Source organism: Pipra filicauda, unplaced genomic scaffold, assembly GCF_003945595.2.
Source record: "Pipra filicauda isolate LSUMZ 115617 unplaced genomic scaffold, ASM394559v2 scaffold69_size3009148_pilon, whole genome shotgun sequence".
NCBI lineage: Eukaryota > Metazoa > Chordata > Aves > Passeriformes > Pipridae > Pipra > Pipra filicauda.
In genome coordinates this window covers 1,346,995-1,364,121 of record NW_024104864.1, presented here as the reverse complement: position 1 = coordinate 1,364,121, position 17,127 = coordinate 1,346,995, and the positions used below count along the sequence as shown (strand labels likewise).

At 41.3% G+C, this 17,127-nt stretch overlaps 1 protein-coding gene across 5 annotated transcripts in view; it reads left to right on the top strand.

The window, feature by feature from the left end:
- POLQ (DNA polymerase theta) overlaps nucleotides 1-14,275 on the top strand; it is a 53,351-nt gene extending 39,076 nt beyond the window's left edge. For 2 of the 5 annotated variants that reach the window (XM_039388910.1, XM_027730322.2), the window contains exons 22-30: nucleotides 507-681; nucleotides 1,160-1,295; nucleotides 3,732-3,850; nucleotides 4,423-4,607; nucleotides 5,714-5,825; nucleotides 7,393-7,517; nucleotides 9,006-9,159; nucleotides 10,900-11,015; nucleotides 13,797-14,275. In XM_039388910.1, the coding sequence (XP_039244844.1) occupies nucleotides 507-681; nucleotides 1,160-1,295; nucleotides 3,732-3,850; nucleotides 4,423-4,607; nucleotides 5,714-5,825; nucleotides 7,393-7,517; nucleotides 9,006-9,159; nucleotides 10,900-11,015; nucleotides 13,797-13,910 (1,236 nt within the window). In that variant the 3' untranslated portion in view covers nucleotides 13,911-14,275. Of the gene's footprint in view, nucleotides 1-117; nucleotides 212-506; nucleotides 682-1,159; nucleotides 1,296-3,731; nucleotides 3,851-4,422; nucleotides 4,608-5,713; nucleotides 5,826-7,392; nucleotides 7,518-9,005; nucleotides 9,160-10,899; nucleotides 11,016-12,062; nucleotides 12,110-13,796 lie in introns of those variants that run through there. The other 3 variants (XM_039388908.1, XM_039388909.1, XM_027730324.2) reach the window with 3 other exon arrangements.
- Nucleotides 14,276-17,127: the final 2,852 nt, after the last annotated feature.

The following is a 17,127-nucleotide window of genomic DNA, read 5'->3' as shown; positions in this document are numbered from 1 at the left end:
CTTTTGAAATTCTTGTTAATCCCTTCATATTTCTGATTAAGCTGAAAGGATTTGATTGCTAGTGATCAGCTTTTTATTTCAAGGAGCATGGTCAAGGGCTTCATTTTGTATTCCTAGTGTACAGATAGGAGAGAGCAGGGAGAAAAATATGCAAGAAGATGGAGGAGAAGCATTAATACCGGACAAGAGGAGACAACGTAGGGTATCTATGGCAAGTGATGCTTTATTTGATCATTTCAGGTGGTTTATTGGTTGGTGCAGATTAAGAGTGATGATGAGGGTGCAGAAGTCCAAAGAGAATGGTTGTCTTCTCGTGTGTAATAAAACTTGCTTTGATTACTCAGGTGTAGGTGGTATAAGGGGAGAGGATATCTATTTAATATTAAGGCAGTGACACTGGAAGCTCACTGTGGGTGAAGGAGTCCCTTTTTCCTGCAGAACTGCAAAAACTTTATAAATAAAGCTTAAAAGGCAGTTGATTAATTGTGCCCTTTTCTCCCCGCAAGGATGTTTTGGAGAAATTAAAGACACTTCATCCATTGCCAGGCCTGATATTGGAATGGAGGAGGATCAACAATGCCATTACTAAAGTGGTGTTTCCACTACAGAGGGAAAAGCGATTGAATTCTGCATTGGGAATGGAAAGGATATATCCAGTTTCACAGACTCATACAGCTACAGGTGAGGAAATATGTGCAAAATCCTCACTTCTTACTGGTTTTTTTTTCTTTTTGTGTGTGTGTACAGCTTTTCTATGGGAAAAAGATAGGAAATCAGTGCTGTGCTCTGCTTCAACCAAATGAAAATACTGAAATACCTATTTGACATGAATTGTCCCTAAAAACCTAGGTGTATTTAAAATAGCTTTTGTATTCACTGAGCGGTATTATTCATTTATTACACATATTATCATGTAAATCTCTGACCCCAGAACAGGTTCTGGATTTGGAAGTTTCTTATTAGTGGTACAGAAATGGGGAACCATCTCAAGCCCATTAAATCCAAATTATTTTTCCTTTTCTTCAGTTTTCTCAGTGGTCCTGTCCTGTCCTGCCCTTCTGCCCCTTCTATTTTGGAGATGCAGAGAGTGTGCAGCTGTGTTAAGTTAGAGAAACTCCTCTTGGACCCTTTCTTAGTTCTGTCTTGTCTTCCTTCTCAGGTCGAATAACCTTCACAGAACCAAATATTCAGAATGTGCCAAGAGATTTTGAGATTGAAATGCCAACTGTGGTTGAAGAAAGCCCACCCTCCCAAGCCCGTGGAAATGTTAATTGTCGTGGTGTTTTAGGGGGCAGGTAGGAGGATCTTGGCAAAGCTTCTGTTTAATCTTCTGATCCTAATGTGGTCAGGTTGTCAAATTTCTCTTTCCTGACTTCACCTATGGCTGCTGTCATGTCAGTGTGACTTGTTATTCAATGTTTCACGTACAGGGGAATAAACACCTAAAAATCAGTGATACATGAAAGACATAATAATACTGATAGCATGTGGTTCCATGTAGCCATTTGCTTTTTAAAGTTCTTTATGAAACCCTCTACAGTGAGATTAACGTTATACTCCCAGCTCTTGGGTGGAAAGCCTGAGTGTGAAAAGTAACTAAACTGAAGTTAGGATCTAATTTGACTTTCTAAGAGCTACTCTTGGAAGATAGGATAGGATATTGTGGAAGAAGCAGAAGAAAGTTCATTTGGTTTATGCTGTGCAACTCCCTCTGTAAGGGAACATGGGTGAACATTTTTTTCATTCTTTGTTAATAATTTCATTTGTCGTACTGACCTGCAAAAGCTATCATGCAGCAGAAAAAGATTTCTAAATTTGGTTTCTGTTAACCAAATGCCCTATTTTCTATGATTCTACAATTCTGCTTTGACAGCGTTACATAGCAAAGCCTAAACCGTTGTGTGGAAGTTGGGTGAAATACCAAGGTCAATCTTCTAGCAATTAGCTTGTGAGCTTTGAGGTTCATACTTGGTGGTGGTTTTCTGCCCTTTCAGTTTCTCTTTCCTTCAGGTTCTTGTCACATATGTGTCACCTGAGTGACTTTTATAAGTTTCTTCTCCTCAGCAAGATGTGAGAAATTTGAGAAGCTTTTTGATTCTTCTGTCTGGGGCCTCCTACCACCATGTGTCTAACACCCTTGTGCGTCATGGAAAGAGAGCTCAGGAGTAGCAGGATCTTGTCCATCTCTCTTTAGAAGAACCAGGCCTAGCCATGGAGGCAGAAATGTTGTTCTGAGATAAAACTCTTGTAGTGCTCAGGCTTGCAGCAGCTTTCCAGGATGGCTGGGGAGTGTGCTGAGTTCTTGAGAGTCTTCCCTGTAGAGCAGTAGCCCATCAAAGGAATGCAGTGCCTGCTGAACTTTGAGAGTCTATTTCTCAGACTGACTTTTCCTACATTTTCCTGCATTCCTTAGTTAAGCAGCCATTCCGTTAGCAAGATGGGCAATCCTAAGGGCACAGAAACGACTGCTAGCACAAAAGAAACTCTCGTGCTGCCTAAGTCTAACAGGCCTTGCAAGCTTTGGTTCATACTGTCTATTATCTTACTATTACTATTGTTTCCTCTTGTTGTAAAAAGCTTCTAACCAAATCAGTGTAGCTAAATTAGGTCACAGTTTAAAGCCCTTACTCATTTAAGTAAAATGAGAACCTACGCTGAACAGTGGGATTTTCTGCAGTACCCAGATATGCAATTGTCCTTCACTTTTATTTCTTTTGAAAATTTATTTCTGTCATGCCATCTTTCATCTCATTGATCCCTATCATTCCTGAAATGACAACATATAAGAAGAAAAGGAAGTGCACAAGGGAAGAGAGCATGATATCTTTTCTGTGCTTTGCTGAAACTAGTCTTGATTTTAGAGATACCATTTAATTTTGATAAAGAATTTGCTCAGATCCCTGACCTAAACAGCAAGGCTTTATAAAGGGCTTTTACCTTCCAGGAAGGAAGGTAAGGAGGAACCCAGTGGACTGGTAGACTCGTGCTGGTGGGACTAGGTGGTACTAATGGTGTCAGAGGTGTGCACTGATGGATACAATTCCATCTGCAGCTATAAGTGACTTGGTGGGCCAGGAGAGTTAAGCAAGCCCTGAGAGGATGCAGAACACCTGGGTGACACTGTAAACTTCTGGCCTTCTAGAAAAGAAAATTGAGTTGCTTTGGGGCAATTTTTTCCTTGGTCTTTAGGGAGGAAATGTGCAGTGGTTTTTTGAGCATGTCTTCTGCAACTTCTGCTGTATTTTTACAGGCTTGCCTGTGTGTGCCATAGTGAGAGTGACATTATGGGGGAAATTATTCTGTCTCTACTAGGTATGGGCTAATGTTTACATTCTGCATAGAAAAAAGATTTTGAGAGAAAACTTTGCCCTCAAGGTGGGGTGTTGAATTTTTAGGATTCCTGTAGGATTCCTTCGCTCTCTTTCTTGAATACGCTTATCACAGATCTGGGGCCATTCATCTTACCTCTTTTAGAGTGAAATTATCCAATTTCTGAACTGAATCCTGAATGTACTAGGAAGATCTATCCCTAAATCTTTTCAGAGTCAGTAAATCCCTTCAGGTGTTTATCTGGTCTCTGTCCATGGTCAAATTTAGGTATGGATTGTCCAGAAGAATGGAATAGACGCTACTGCCTCACTCGTTTTCACTGATTCTTTGTGGCAAAAATGATTATGTGTCTCTTAGTGGTTTAGAAATTGGTGAAGAGCAACCATTCTTTGTCTCCACAGATGTAGAAAACGTTCCAGTATTTTGCCTAATGGGCTAAAGTTCCAGACTGCAGACAGATTTGAAGAAAGAGGAATACCATTTTCTGTTAGCATGAGACATGCTTTTGTTCCTTTCCCAGGTAATGCCTAGATCCTGCTCTGTAATTTAAGTATATAGTTAACAAAAGATCCTGGATGTAATGAAGAGTTAAAAATTAGTAACAGTACATATCTGTCTGAGCAGCCTACTTGGAAAAGCATGCCTTCAAAATTATTCACAAGATTGTAAAAGAGAGAGTTTCATTTGGGGAAAGTATTCAAATGTTATAATTCACGTGTTCACACTTTCATTTCCTCTTTAACGATATCTGTTTTTTAAAGAGTTAGCTTAGGCAGCTCTTAATACACAAATTGCACTCTACCTGGTGTTCTTCCTATCCAAGTGTCAGTTCTCACATTGCCTGCGCTGGCTCAGACACCTGGACAGATACCTGTTTATGCGGTTTTGATGGATTCTAGATGTAGGGACTAGACATAAAGCAGGCGGGCCTGAGCATTGGGGAAAAAGGCAACAATTTGTCTGATAGAAATTGCTGTGGGAAACTTTCAGAGCAGAAAATGAAGGATAAGTTTAGTCCTTCTTGCTGGAAAGTTGAATGGAACGTTGGAGTAATTTATGAAATAATGATTTTTGGTAACTTCTTGGCTTCAGGTGGCTTAATCTTGGCTGCCGATTACTCTCAGCTTGAACTGAGGATCCTTGCTCATTTGTCTTGTGACTGTCGACTCATTCAAGCCTTGAACAGTGGTACTGATGTCTTTAAGAGCATTGCAGCGGAATGGAAAATGATTGATCCTGAAGCTGTTGGAGATAGGACCAGGCAACAAGCTAAACAGGTAATTTTAGGGAAAAAAATTCAGTAGCAGCTTTCTGGGCAAGAAGATTCAGTGTTCAACACATTGTGGAGTCACAATAGTATGTTTTTTTGTTTGAGTTCTACCGTGACTGCTCAGTAGTTGCTTTGTATGTTCTCCCACTCCCAGTGCATTTCAACTGGAGCTGTCAGGTTTTTGGGGGATGAGGGTGGAGTAAAGCAACTGTATTCATGCTTAATTAGGCACTGCTATTTTTGGTCTGTGTTTTGGCCCAGCCACCTGTGAGAGTCTGTTCTTTTCCTGCCAAGTTATGTGAAAACAAGCACTGATAGACGAGAACTTTGTCCTTGAAGGGAGCATCTTGTATAAACTATAATTAATTGGGGCCTCACTATTGGCCGATGGCTCTCCAAGGACACTTGAAGAAGAAAGTGAAGAGGAGGGTGATGAAGTAAGCCCCCAGACTCATTTAGAAAAGACCCCCCAAGGTGTAGCACGCAGGCACAGGGAAATTCCAATGTACACACGCGTGCGCAGAAGGGGCACCACTTACACAATGGGGGGAGGGACCGAAGACCTGTAGCTGGGCGGTGCTGGCCGCACCTGCCCAGGTAGATATCACAGGTTAATTGTATAAAAACCAGATAGCTCGTGCTGGGAGCAAATTCAGGCTTCACATGGAGGACAACGTTGCCTTGGTGGGGACACCCGCCATTTTGTGAGGCTGCTGATGCTCTGAGGATGCAGCTTCTGCTATGGGGAATTCTAAGCATTCTGGGGTTGGTAAGACAACCTCGTAAGTAACCCCTGGGCGAGTCGGGGCTTGGCTTAGGGGCTTGTTTCCCTTCTCTTTCTTGTTTCTCTGCTTCTTGTTTTATTGGCTACTTCTTTGTAATAAATATTGAATAAATATTGTTTTGTTGAGCTTTCAGCAGTGTACTGGTTTCGGTTTCGACAATCTTCCTGCTACAGCAGCATGAATGGCTTGGACTCAAAGGTGGTCTCTTCTTGAATACTTGCCCTTGTTTCCATACACTTGTGTTCCAGTGAATCACATTTCATTTTTGCTCTGCTTTCTCTGCATGGCTCACCGTATGGTTGTGGCTCTTCACACTGTCCTCTGGCAGATCTGCTATGGAATCATCTATGGCATAGGAGCAAAATCCTTAGGCGAGCAGATGGGGATTGATGAAAATGAAGCTGCCAATTACATTGAATCCTTCAAAGCAAGATACACAGGTTTGGATATGGCAGTTTGGGAGCTGGGTGGTGATGGTAGTTGTTGGTTTTAATTCCTTCTCTCCATGTCTCTTCAAATCCTAAATTTGTCTCAACCTGCTAATCCTATGTCTTGAAAAAGCTTTTAATTTTGAAAATGTCCAGTGCATGAACACAGCAGTTTGATACTCCATAATGTTTTACTCTACTCTCTGGTTTTATTCACCTTTAGGACTTTGTTGTTTACTTATTACATTAATTATTTTGTTGTTATTTTAATTAGCGAATAAGCCCTGAAGAGTAATTTTAAAGCTCAACTTTCTGAATAAGAAGCATGCTTTTCCTTATTAAAGCACGCACCTTCAAATGATATGCAATGCAACTTTAGACCATGCTTCTTATAATTTTTAAATATAATCATTTCTTCTGCTCTTGCCTTCTGCTTTCATAGAATTGTAAACTGTTTTGCATATAACTCTTAAATTTTTATCCAGCTGCTCAGAGGAGCTCTCCCCTGTTTTGTAAAAAGACATTGTTGCATTTCTAAGAAGCATGTTAATTTTTAGGAAAGCTATAGTGAGAATAGAGCTGCAATCAGAAAACGAATGGAGGGCAAATGGGACAAGAGGCAGCTAGCTCTAATCATAGAACTTGGAAATGAGCTGGAAAATTATGTTCTGAAGATTTAGGGTTTGTTTCTTTAGGAGACAGATGCTGAGGAATGGTTTTAAGAGTCTGTTTAGTCTCCATTGATTTCTGGATAGCCTCTCCTTTCTGACCATTAGAAATGACTTTCTGCTTCCTCTCTCTCAGTACATGTGCATACATACAAACTCTGCAGTGCACCTTATATTGTAACTTCACTTCTCATGGATTTTCACTTGATAGGTATTGCCAGGCTAACCTGCTAATTTATAAACCTAATGAATTGACTAATGCTATCAGTCTTGATTTTTAATAGCTCCTTTTACATTTTATACTTTGTAAACTTCGAAAGAACCTTTATGAAGTTAACTTTTCCCACTTTAGTACAATTGTTTCCAGAACTTCTAGTGAAAGGGACTCTTTCCTGTCTCACCTTTCTTTGACCTTAGTTTCTTTTTAACACTCCTTCCTTTGCAAAGTGCAGGTGGGTGAGTTTCTTTCATCCTGGAATCTGAAGTGACACAGCCTGAAGTCAGGCAGCCTGAGGCATCAAGGGCTCTGACTTCTGCTTTCACTTTACTCTCTTCCTACTACTTGTGTTTCCAGTGCTGGTCCAGGTTCTGACCTCTCCATTATCAATAATACATATATGACCCTCTATGCCTGGGCACTGTGCGGAATGGACTTCCTACCTCCTTGTGCACAGCCAGATATCCTGACACTATGCACTCCCTTCCACCTCAAAAGTCTGAGAAGTTTTGCAGCAGAGCTGCAAATAGGCTGAATGAGTGTTCCTGTGCTTTTGTCCACTTATGGGCTCTTGAAAATTTAAAGAATTACCTCTGTGCTGCTTGGGTGTCCCAGGCAGCTTTCAATGATCCCAGTGAGAAGTCAATATGGAACATCAGCTGTATTACAGAAAACTTTCTCTTTCCTTGCACAGGGGTTCAGAAGTTCTTAAGGGAGACCGTGCGGAGCTGCCGAAGAGATGGGTTTGTGCAGACCATCCTGGGAAGACGGCGATACCTGCCAGCTATCAAAGATCCAAATCCCTACAGTAAAGCTCATGTATGTTGAGTGCAGTGCCTTTTTTTTTTTTTTAATTTTATTTTTAAAGTAGTAGGTTTCTTTGCGTAGCCATATCTGCAGTTTTACAAGGTTTGTGAGCCATCTTGGTCATGACCTTCCACTTCTCACTTAGTTCATTGTTCCCTTAGTTGTTCTCTGAATAACAGAGCTTTTGTCATGGTCTGTTTGACGTCAGTCTTCTGTGACTGGGTGTGCAGCTGTCATCACTGTGCTAACCTCACTTCAGAACTCCCACGTTGGAAAAGGAAGTGAGTAATTTATTGAAATCAGTGGACATGATTTTAAAAAGCCTTCACACAGTGATATGCTTTAACTCTTCAAGCTGAGTTGCTCCCACTCAGCAGTCTTTGTATGTTACATGCTGTCAGCTCTAGAACAAGAAAGGGCATTTAAGTCCTATATTTTTTGTGTATTTGTTCCTTTTCTTACTTTCCCTCAAAGGAAAATTGCTCTAACTTGTTAGGCAGATATTTATTTAGTATATACCTTTGCATTGGCATTATTTTTTTTCAAGGTCATTTTGGACATGTCTGTCATAGACTCTACTTCAGTAAGAGTGAGTTGACTCCCTGGGGAGATGTTGGTGCATTTTTGTGGGGAGGAAGGATTATACTTCTAAGTAGGAAGCTGGATCAGGTTGTGTGGAATTAAAGACTAGAAGAGGGAGGAAGTGGGTGAGTTGATACTCCAAATAGTTGACAGGGAAACAAGAAGGCTGTCAAAAACCTTTTGAAACTATTTGACTATTTGATCTGAAGAATACTTCAGCAGGAAGCTTTGTAGATGCATCTTCTCTTCAATTTTGATTTATTCTTTAAAATCATATTAAAGAGCAATTAATGAATTATCTACACTTTCATTTCAGCATCTTCATAACTTTTTGAACGTGTTTCAGTTCTAACCAAAGAGAGGAGAACCTTTGAATACAGTTTTCTTGTCTGAGGAGAGGATTAGTAGAGAGGTTGTTTGTGTCAATAAAAATGGTGATCTGGTGTGTTTTTGCACAGCTATAATGCTCCGACAGTCAGAGTTCAATGTAGAGACTAGATTGTTAGTCCATGAAGTCCAGCTTCTTGCCTTTGGTTATCTATTCCTGATGGTTTTGAAGATAGGCAGAAGTGTTGTGGTGCTTGGATTAACTGTGAGATTTTTCTACTCCTCGTGAAACTGTTACCATGTGTATAAGCTTCTCCTTCTTGTGGTTTGTGTCTTTTGCAGTTTATTACCCTTGATATTCATTAATTTTAAATTTGTGGAAATCCTTTTCTCAGTCCTCTGAAGAGATTTTGTGTCTGAAGCTAGTCTATAATGTGTCTTTCTTTCAGGCAGATAGAACAAACTCTTTATCTGGAAGTTTTATTATGCCTGTGTTTGGCTATATATTTATTATTTTTAATTAAGTACACATGACATGCTGTATTTGATTGATTTTTTTTTGGAGTTTTGAGAACAACTATCTTTGTTCAGGCAGAGCGACAGGCTGTGAATACAACTGTTCAGGGATCTGCTGCAGATATTGTCAAAACAGCCACTGTGAACATTCAGAGACGCCTGGAAGCTTACTCCTCTGTGATCAAGTCCCATGGACATCTGGAGAACTCCTTCCAGAGAGATAAAACCGGTATGCTTGCTTCTCCTTTGCACACTAGAGCAAAATTTTCAGTGTTACTAATGTTAAAAAAAAAAAACAAACCTGAAGAAAAGTTAGTACCTTTGGACCTAGGGGTGGGAGATGCTTTATTTCCTGACAGTGGTAAATCTGTGTTCAGTAGAAAGAAGTCATGACGAAGGAGGGAGAATGTCTGCTCAACACACAGACTAAAACAAATGCTGTGGTCAGAACACTAAAATTACCTCAGAGCAGATCCTGCAAAGGTTGGCAGTAAGAGTTCATGTGTGATGTGGTCTGTGATGCCACCACAGAATTGTTCAAAAGTAGGAAGGTGAAACTGAGCAGATACTCTGGCTTCAGAGGCAGTGAAAAGATTGAGTGGAACAACTTCTAGTTCCAAAAATACATTTTTTGGTTAGAATTAAGACTGGAATTCGTTGGCTGGAATTTGATATACAGAGGCTCCGCGGGTGTATTATATGAAGCACTTATCAGCATAAATTTTTCCTGGCTGCAGATAGCAAAGCTGTGCTGCGGTGCTCATTCCCAGGGGAGTGCCACGAAGAACTTTTTTTTTTTAGTGTAATGCAGACAGTGTTTTTTCACCAGTCATATATTTTTAGAAAGACAACTTAAGAGATGGAGTGTTATATTTCTTTGATAGTTCTTATGCTTCAATTGAAACATGAAGTTGTCTTAATATGAAGAGTCTGATTTGTAAACTAAATAATTAATTGCCAAACCTCTAAAAATACATCAGGGAGTTTTATTTTGGAGAGACAAGATTCAAAAGTCAACTATGATTAGAAGGCCTATGCTTGGCAGAACTCCACAAGCCTCCAGGAGCTGCAGCTACTGAACTTTGGCCAATGTGATTGTAGGAAGGCAAGTAGATGCCTTTGTAACACTTTTTCCTGACACTGATACTAAGTGTTTGAAGAACTGGAAGAAATTCTATTTCAGCAAGTTAGAAATTCCTGGGCCATCAGAGGAACATCCTGCATCATCTGGCTTCTTCAACACTGCTGCTTCAGTGTGAGGCTTGTGTTAGGAACTGATGCTTTGAAACCCTCTCTGTGAAATGAAGTCCTCCTGTTAGCTAACCTGAGAAATAAATAACATTTGAGTCTGTGTGTGTGAGGTTGTATTTATTTATTGTAAAAAATCAACAGTTTTTACCATGGAAGGGTTTGTTTTATGTTTTGTCAGGGAAGGCCTATCAGGATCCTGGTTTTTTCAGTTGCTTACTTGTTTATTCAATAACTGCTCTTTTTTTCCCCCCCCTCTGTTTTGCTCAGTAGCTACAGTTTCAGAAACTGCATTTGGGAGGAGACTTACTGCTTTTTTAGACTAGCCACTAAAATGTTTCTGGAAGAAAAGCAGAATCCTAATTCACTGCCAGAGAGAATGTTGTAAACCAGCTTCTGATTAAACTTGACATGATTTTGTTTGAACTTTACTTTTAAAACACATGGTTCAGGAGACACAACTGTCTCTTGGTTTTGTTCTGATTCATATCTTTATAATGTAAGGCTGAAATGTTTATGTCTCAAATACTTTTCATTAACATTTTTCCCTCAGCTATAAAACTATTGATAGAATAGTAATGTTTTGTGGTAGGCATGGGCTTTTCAAGTTTTAAGTTCCTCATGTTCTTTTTTTCGGCATTAGGGATGTGCAAAGGTTTTTGATACAAGAAACATGCTTTTGCATCATCATATCTAACAAACTCTGCTCTTCACATGGTAGGAAGGCTGTCGAGAAAGAGAAATGCGGGGATGTTACGCCCTATCAGCGGAGGTTTCTTTATCCTCCAACTGCACGATGAGCTCCTCTATGAAGTTGCAGAGGATGATGTCATCCAGGTACAGCTGTGCACTCGCTTTTTCAGCTCTCTGCTGCATGACAGTATTTCAAACAAACTTTCCTTCTAGGAGCTTATGTTCTCTTCCCTGGATCCCCTCTCTCTGGGTGCTGAAAGGTCTGTGAAAACCAAGTTGAATTAGGTGAAAAAATATGATTCCATGCTTGATACCATCATTTTCAGACTCAAGCCATCCCCATGACTGAAGTTCATTTTCAACTGTGCTTTGCTGCTTATAACAGCAGATCATTCAACTTCTCTGCAAGGCTTGATGAGTGAAGTAGCTTAGTACTTTTGACAGGTGTAGGAGAAAGTGTTTCCTCATCTGGAGGTATTTTTGCCTTCCTGTTTACACTCTGGTGCCTGACTCAGAACATGTATTTTTACAGCTGTGGTTTGTACTCTTTGTAGGGAAAGGAAGATTCTGGTTTTTTAGTGCTTGTTTCCTCATTCCCTACCTGTCTTCCTGGTAGGAGCAGTATGGTGCTCGTTGGCAGCACGGTAGGAACAAGAAATGTGCTGTGTGGACTTAAGGTGCCTTTCACGTGCATATTTGCCTGTGTATGTGCTCTTCCTCCTTGAAGGCACTCCTGTGCCTGGGCACAGAGGTTTTTTGTGTCTGTGTGACAGCTTTCAGTGGCAAGTGTTCTAACCATGTGCTGGCAGCTCAGTGGTTTCCCAAGTCCTGAGCACAAACACAGGCTATCTGGCCATGCTTTCATATCTTGGGGATATGTTTCTTCCACTTCTACTCATGCACATCTTTAATGACAAAAGGTCATTTCCTGATGGCAAATAGTAACTCCTAGTCTGAGAAAGCTTTCAATGTATATGTAATATTTATATATATATATATATATATATATAAAAAAACAAAAGGTTTAATATTTTTCTCTTGAATATCATCTTGAGCTTTTGCTCATTTTGACAGCTTTGGTCAGACATCTACTGCTTCAGTCTAGGCAGGCTGTTTGAGAGATGAAAAGGCTCCTAATATTTTTCCCGTAGAAAACTGAGATTCCCTGAATATAGGCTTTTACATCTTTAGATACTGACTTCAGGTTATCATGGTGTCCCCAGGAGAACTGGAGCCAGGTGAGTGGATTTACTTATCATTTATTGTATTATATTTTTTTCATTAACAGCCTCAACTTCAAGGTCAATTATTACCACTTTTTCTAACTTCCTTTGGGTATATTTCTATCCATAGATTTTCTGAACAATCACTTGAAACAGCAGGTTTTCATGTCTCCCCTGCAGCACAGCTACTGTCCCTGGCTCTAGGTGCAGCAGCCCTCATCTGATGCTCTTTGCTGGTGCTGTGTGCTGGACCTGTGACCATTCTCAGAGAATCCCCTTCTGTATGGTTCATGTTTTTTTTTAACATACTGGGGCCCAACCTGATCAAGGCTGGAGTAGTTTGAATACAGTGGAAAATTGATCTGTGCATCATGCAAGCAACATTTTCTGTGATCCAGAATTTCATTTGCTTGCTTTTTCACAGTAGTGTGCCTTGATTAAGCCCTGCTCAGTTTTTAATCTCTGATAACCCCATTTTTTTCCTGCCCAGGCAGTTATTTTTCATCCTATTTTTGAACAGTAGATTATTTCTGTCCTAATTCTCTACCCTAGGGGCCTCTGGTGGTCTAGTGGTTAGAGTGTCTGACTCTCACCGCTGTGACCCGGGTTCGATTCCCGGCCCCCTGGGCAGGTGGAGCTCGTCAGCCGTGGAAGGCAATCCACCTAAGAATGGTCCCCTAGTTCTTAGTGCTGTTGTAAATTCTTGTGCTCTGATCTCCTCAAATCCTCTCCTCCATTTCAGAGCAAAAAACTATGGAGAAATTTCTACAGTAGGTACCTGTGAGGAAATGAAAATGTGTTGAAGGGTCAGAAAGCTTGAATAGTTCCTCTATGGACACAGTGGCTTCTAGCTGAGCTGAGGAATCACCATAAATTCAAAGCCTTTTTTCACTCTGCTGTGGGAAGGTTCACGGATGGGTGTGGATTGAAAGATTTGTTCGAATAAGCAATCCAGGACAAGCTGGATTCTGTGTGGGTCTTGGGGTAGGAAAGAGAGTCCCTTTATCCAGGGCAGGTTTTTACAGTCAGGAAAAAAAATCCAGTCTCTTATAATTCAAATAGTTGCAGAAAGAACTGTTTGGTTCCCTGGCTGTGTACTGAAATGAATTTTTTTTTTTTTAGGAATACTTTTGGAGGGCAGAGAACAGTTACCTCACTTGTTTACTAGAGGGCAGGAGTTACCTCAACAAAACAGTGAGGGGGGCCCTGGGCAGTATTTCCAGCACCTGCATTGAATGTGATCTGCTTTCTCAGAGATTTATAGTTTGTGTTTCACAGAGGGCTTCTTTTGCCAGCATAGCACGAAGGAGCCACCATTCTTTGCTTCTGGTGTATTTGTTTTGTGTCTTGCTTTCAGTATGTTTAAGTTTTCAGAACAGACTCTATGAAATAGTTATGCAGGTGGGTGAAGGAGGAGACTGCAGGACACTCAAGTGTTTTATAGAAAGTTAATCTTGCCTCTTTTCTAAGCAGTCTTAAACAGTGCAGAACCAGTCACAACCGTGTGCTGCATAAAATCTTGCTGGCTTTATACAGTTTCTCCATTCATAAACCCTAGTCAGGATTAAAATGTTCAGTTGCATTCCCACTGGTGGTAAGTCAGTGCAGGAGAGGATTCCAGGTGTCTGTCCACCCCAGTTGTTGACAGAAAACCAAAGCACTGAAGTTACATGTGTGTCTCATGGTTGATGTTTCCTTATAGGTTGCTCAGATTGTGAAGCACGAGATGGAAAATGCCATCAAACTCTCGGTAAAGCTGAATGTTAAAGTGAGAATTGGACCTAGCTGGGGAGACCTGCAGGACCTGGAGCTCTGATATGCAATGCAGCTTTCTCACGTGTGGTGAGGCAGAAGGTGCCGAGGACTGGGCAGGGCGAGGGCCTGCGATCACCTGCTGGCGGTGTGATCCTCCTGTGTCATGTTTCTACAGGCATCGAAGCAAACTACCTTCTAAAATGTGTGGTGGAAGCTAGTATGAATTCACCAAGCCAAACCCTTCAGAGCTCAGACAGAGCAGTGAAGCACATTTACAGAACTGTAAAATTACTAATTGCAAAAAGAACAGTATTAAAATGAATTCTGTTATATTATACTTGATATTGTACAAAACCCCAAAGCCTAATGAATTTATTACATATGAAATGAGCTGGATTACTTCATTAAAACAATGCACAAAGATAATTTGGCAGTTCTTGTGTGTAATTGTTTAGGACAAAAAAAGTCACTGTGATTGCACTTGATGTAGAATTTTACAGGCCTCTGCCAGGGTTATCTTGTACTGGATTCTGCTGATGGTACTCAGGTGCTCAAGTGGCTTTACAGCTGGCTGGATTTCTGAGCAGCTGTGCAGCATTCACAGCAAGTACAACTGGTGTTGGTTGGATTCTGACTTTTAAGAAAGCATTTTGGTGACTGACTGCTGTAATCAATCCTACTGCTACCTTGCAAACTGGCCTCAAGAGGGATATTGTTTGGAGTCTCTTAGCGTTATCACCAGCAAAAACTTTTTAAAGAATCAAACTCAATGTATTGGTTAAAAACTTAATGGCAATTCGTATTTTTTGTGAAGAAAGAAACGTACCTTAGTCTGCCCAGATGATGTGGCAGCATTGCTGATGTTTGAGGTATGTGTGTTGGAGAGGAGTCAGGAATTGCTGCACAATGGTGGGTGAGCTGTGGCTCTTCATTCAGAGACCAGTCTCCTAGGGAAGCCTCACACCCTGTGTGTCGGTAGCCCCACTAAAATCTGCTCAGATTTCCCCCATGGTTTGCCTCAGTCTTTGATTCCGACCCAATGACGGGGCAGGAAGTTTTTCTGGGAATTTAGGCTTGTCAAGCTGAGCTGGTCTTGAGTTTGACTGGGGTCATCTGCCGGGATCAGATGCTTCAAAAGAAGGAGCTTGCAGGGAATTAATCTGCAACTATTTGGCATCACTCTCCCCACTACTACCTTCTGGTCTGGCTAAATCTCACATCACATATTTTTGTTTCCCTTCCAGACAGCTGTGATGGTTATACAAGGTCAGCTGTTTAGTTAACTTCATACAATGCCTGACCTTGGATTCTGTAATTTTCATCGTGTAGCCCTTGTATGCTACAAGAAAGGGAGGACAAGTGCTCCTGTCATCTTCCTTATGCCTCTAATTATTATATCATGTCTTTTTTCTGCAGTTCCTCCCTAATATAATCAATCTCCATCTTCCATTCCTGCCTCCTGTGAGAAATTTTCAAGCCCCTAATTATTCTTTCATTTCTGAACTTATGCTGGATCCTTTTTGAGCACTGTACTTTTGAAGTTGCCTTTACAGCCTGATCTGAGAGGATGCACACCTGGCTTTCAACAGGGTTTGAGCTTGTTAACTTCAAATGTGGCACTTTTGGCATGGCCATTATCCTGACATCAGAAGTACGTGGCACCGAGGTTTGAAGAACGCAGTGAGTTTTCAAAGATGTTAATGGGTCCTATGTACAAAAGGCTGCATCCCAGACTCTGATCCACCACCTCCGTGTTGTGCAGCAAAATGGACACGTGGTATTGAGTCAGAGCCCCAGGTGAGGATGCCTAGACTGCCCTTCTCAGCACCAACTTGGCCCTCTTTCCCATTCTGTATTTCACTTTACATTGAGATTTTTTGTTTTCTTCCTGCCTGCTCTATGCCGTGGTTTTCTACAACATCTGTCACCTGATGGCTGAGCTCTTTATCCACAACATTCAGTTGCTGTAGTTTTTTTTCTTACCTTATTAAAGCTTTTGTTACTAACAGATCTGAGCCTCGGCACCCTGGTGCCTGACCATTTGTGTGCTCTGCCTGTGAAGATGCTGGGTTGGACTCATTATCATTTCACATGGCCTAATGATTTCCTGTCCCTGGGTGTCATGCGGTGACACACCTGTGCTGTATTTCAGGCCTCACTGGGGCTGCTGTAATTTGGGTTGCTTGTTCTTTGGCACATTACAATATTTTCCAACCACATATTGTCTTCAGAATTTCCAAAGGATGGATGTGTATTTCCCAACAAGCTCCCTAGGCAGGGGTAATGCTAATCAATAAGGGGATTGACACAGATCCAAACTATTTTGCCTGACAAACTCGATAAGTTCATTTTAATTAAGCGGTAATTTGGAGCAAATGAGAAGATAAAAGGTAGCCTCTGCTCTGTGAGCAAGGCGACTGCGGTGTTTGAGTCATGTTATTAGGATTGGCTTTGAGCTGTTGCCTGATTGCTGCTATTTAAATTCCTTAATTCTGATTAGACTTTAACTCTTAGTGAGACTGAGCAGAAGAAGCAGAAGAGGGCTCAGGTCAGGTAAGCAGAAACACTGCCCAGAACTGTGCAGAAAAGTGTACATGCTATTTTCTGAAGATGGTAGAAGGAGCCTGGCTTCTCACATTACTTACCTATTTTTACCTGTGGGCCCCTCTTCACCCACCTCGGATGGGCCGAGGCCTGTGTTTAGTTGGAAATTGGGCTTTTTGTTAGTTCAGGACCTGATAACCAGAGTGCAGGTTATTCTCTGCCTCTTTGTAGTCAGAATGGGATGCATCTGATGGTGTTTGCTCTCTGTTCCTCAGCTGGTTTGTGTGTGTCTCTTCACAGTCCACTTCAGTCTCCTGTTATTTGGTGCAGCCCAAGACAAGGACAGATGAACACTGCAGAAGGGGTAAGAGTTCTGTTTTGCAGCCCTGTCACTTGTTGTACACAGAATTGCTACAGCAGTCTAATCCTGCCTCGTGCCCTTGTGCTGCCCTTGCATGGCTCTGCAGGTGGGTGTCTGTCTGCCAAAAGAAACTGTGTTGGGATCCAGTCCTGACCAGTAGCTGTGGTCATCAGGAACGCCTTGTCTTCACATCATGTGAACCTGTGTGACCCAGCTCCTCACAGGGAGAGCCTGTGCCCTTGGGCAGCCCTCTTCTGTTTGGTTCATATTTGCTTTCTTGTCAAATGACTCAAATTTTGATGCAGCTGCCAACGGGTATAGGGCAGAACTTGCCCAGCTTTGGTAGGAGGAACTCGTGCCTCTTGGTCCTTTT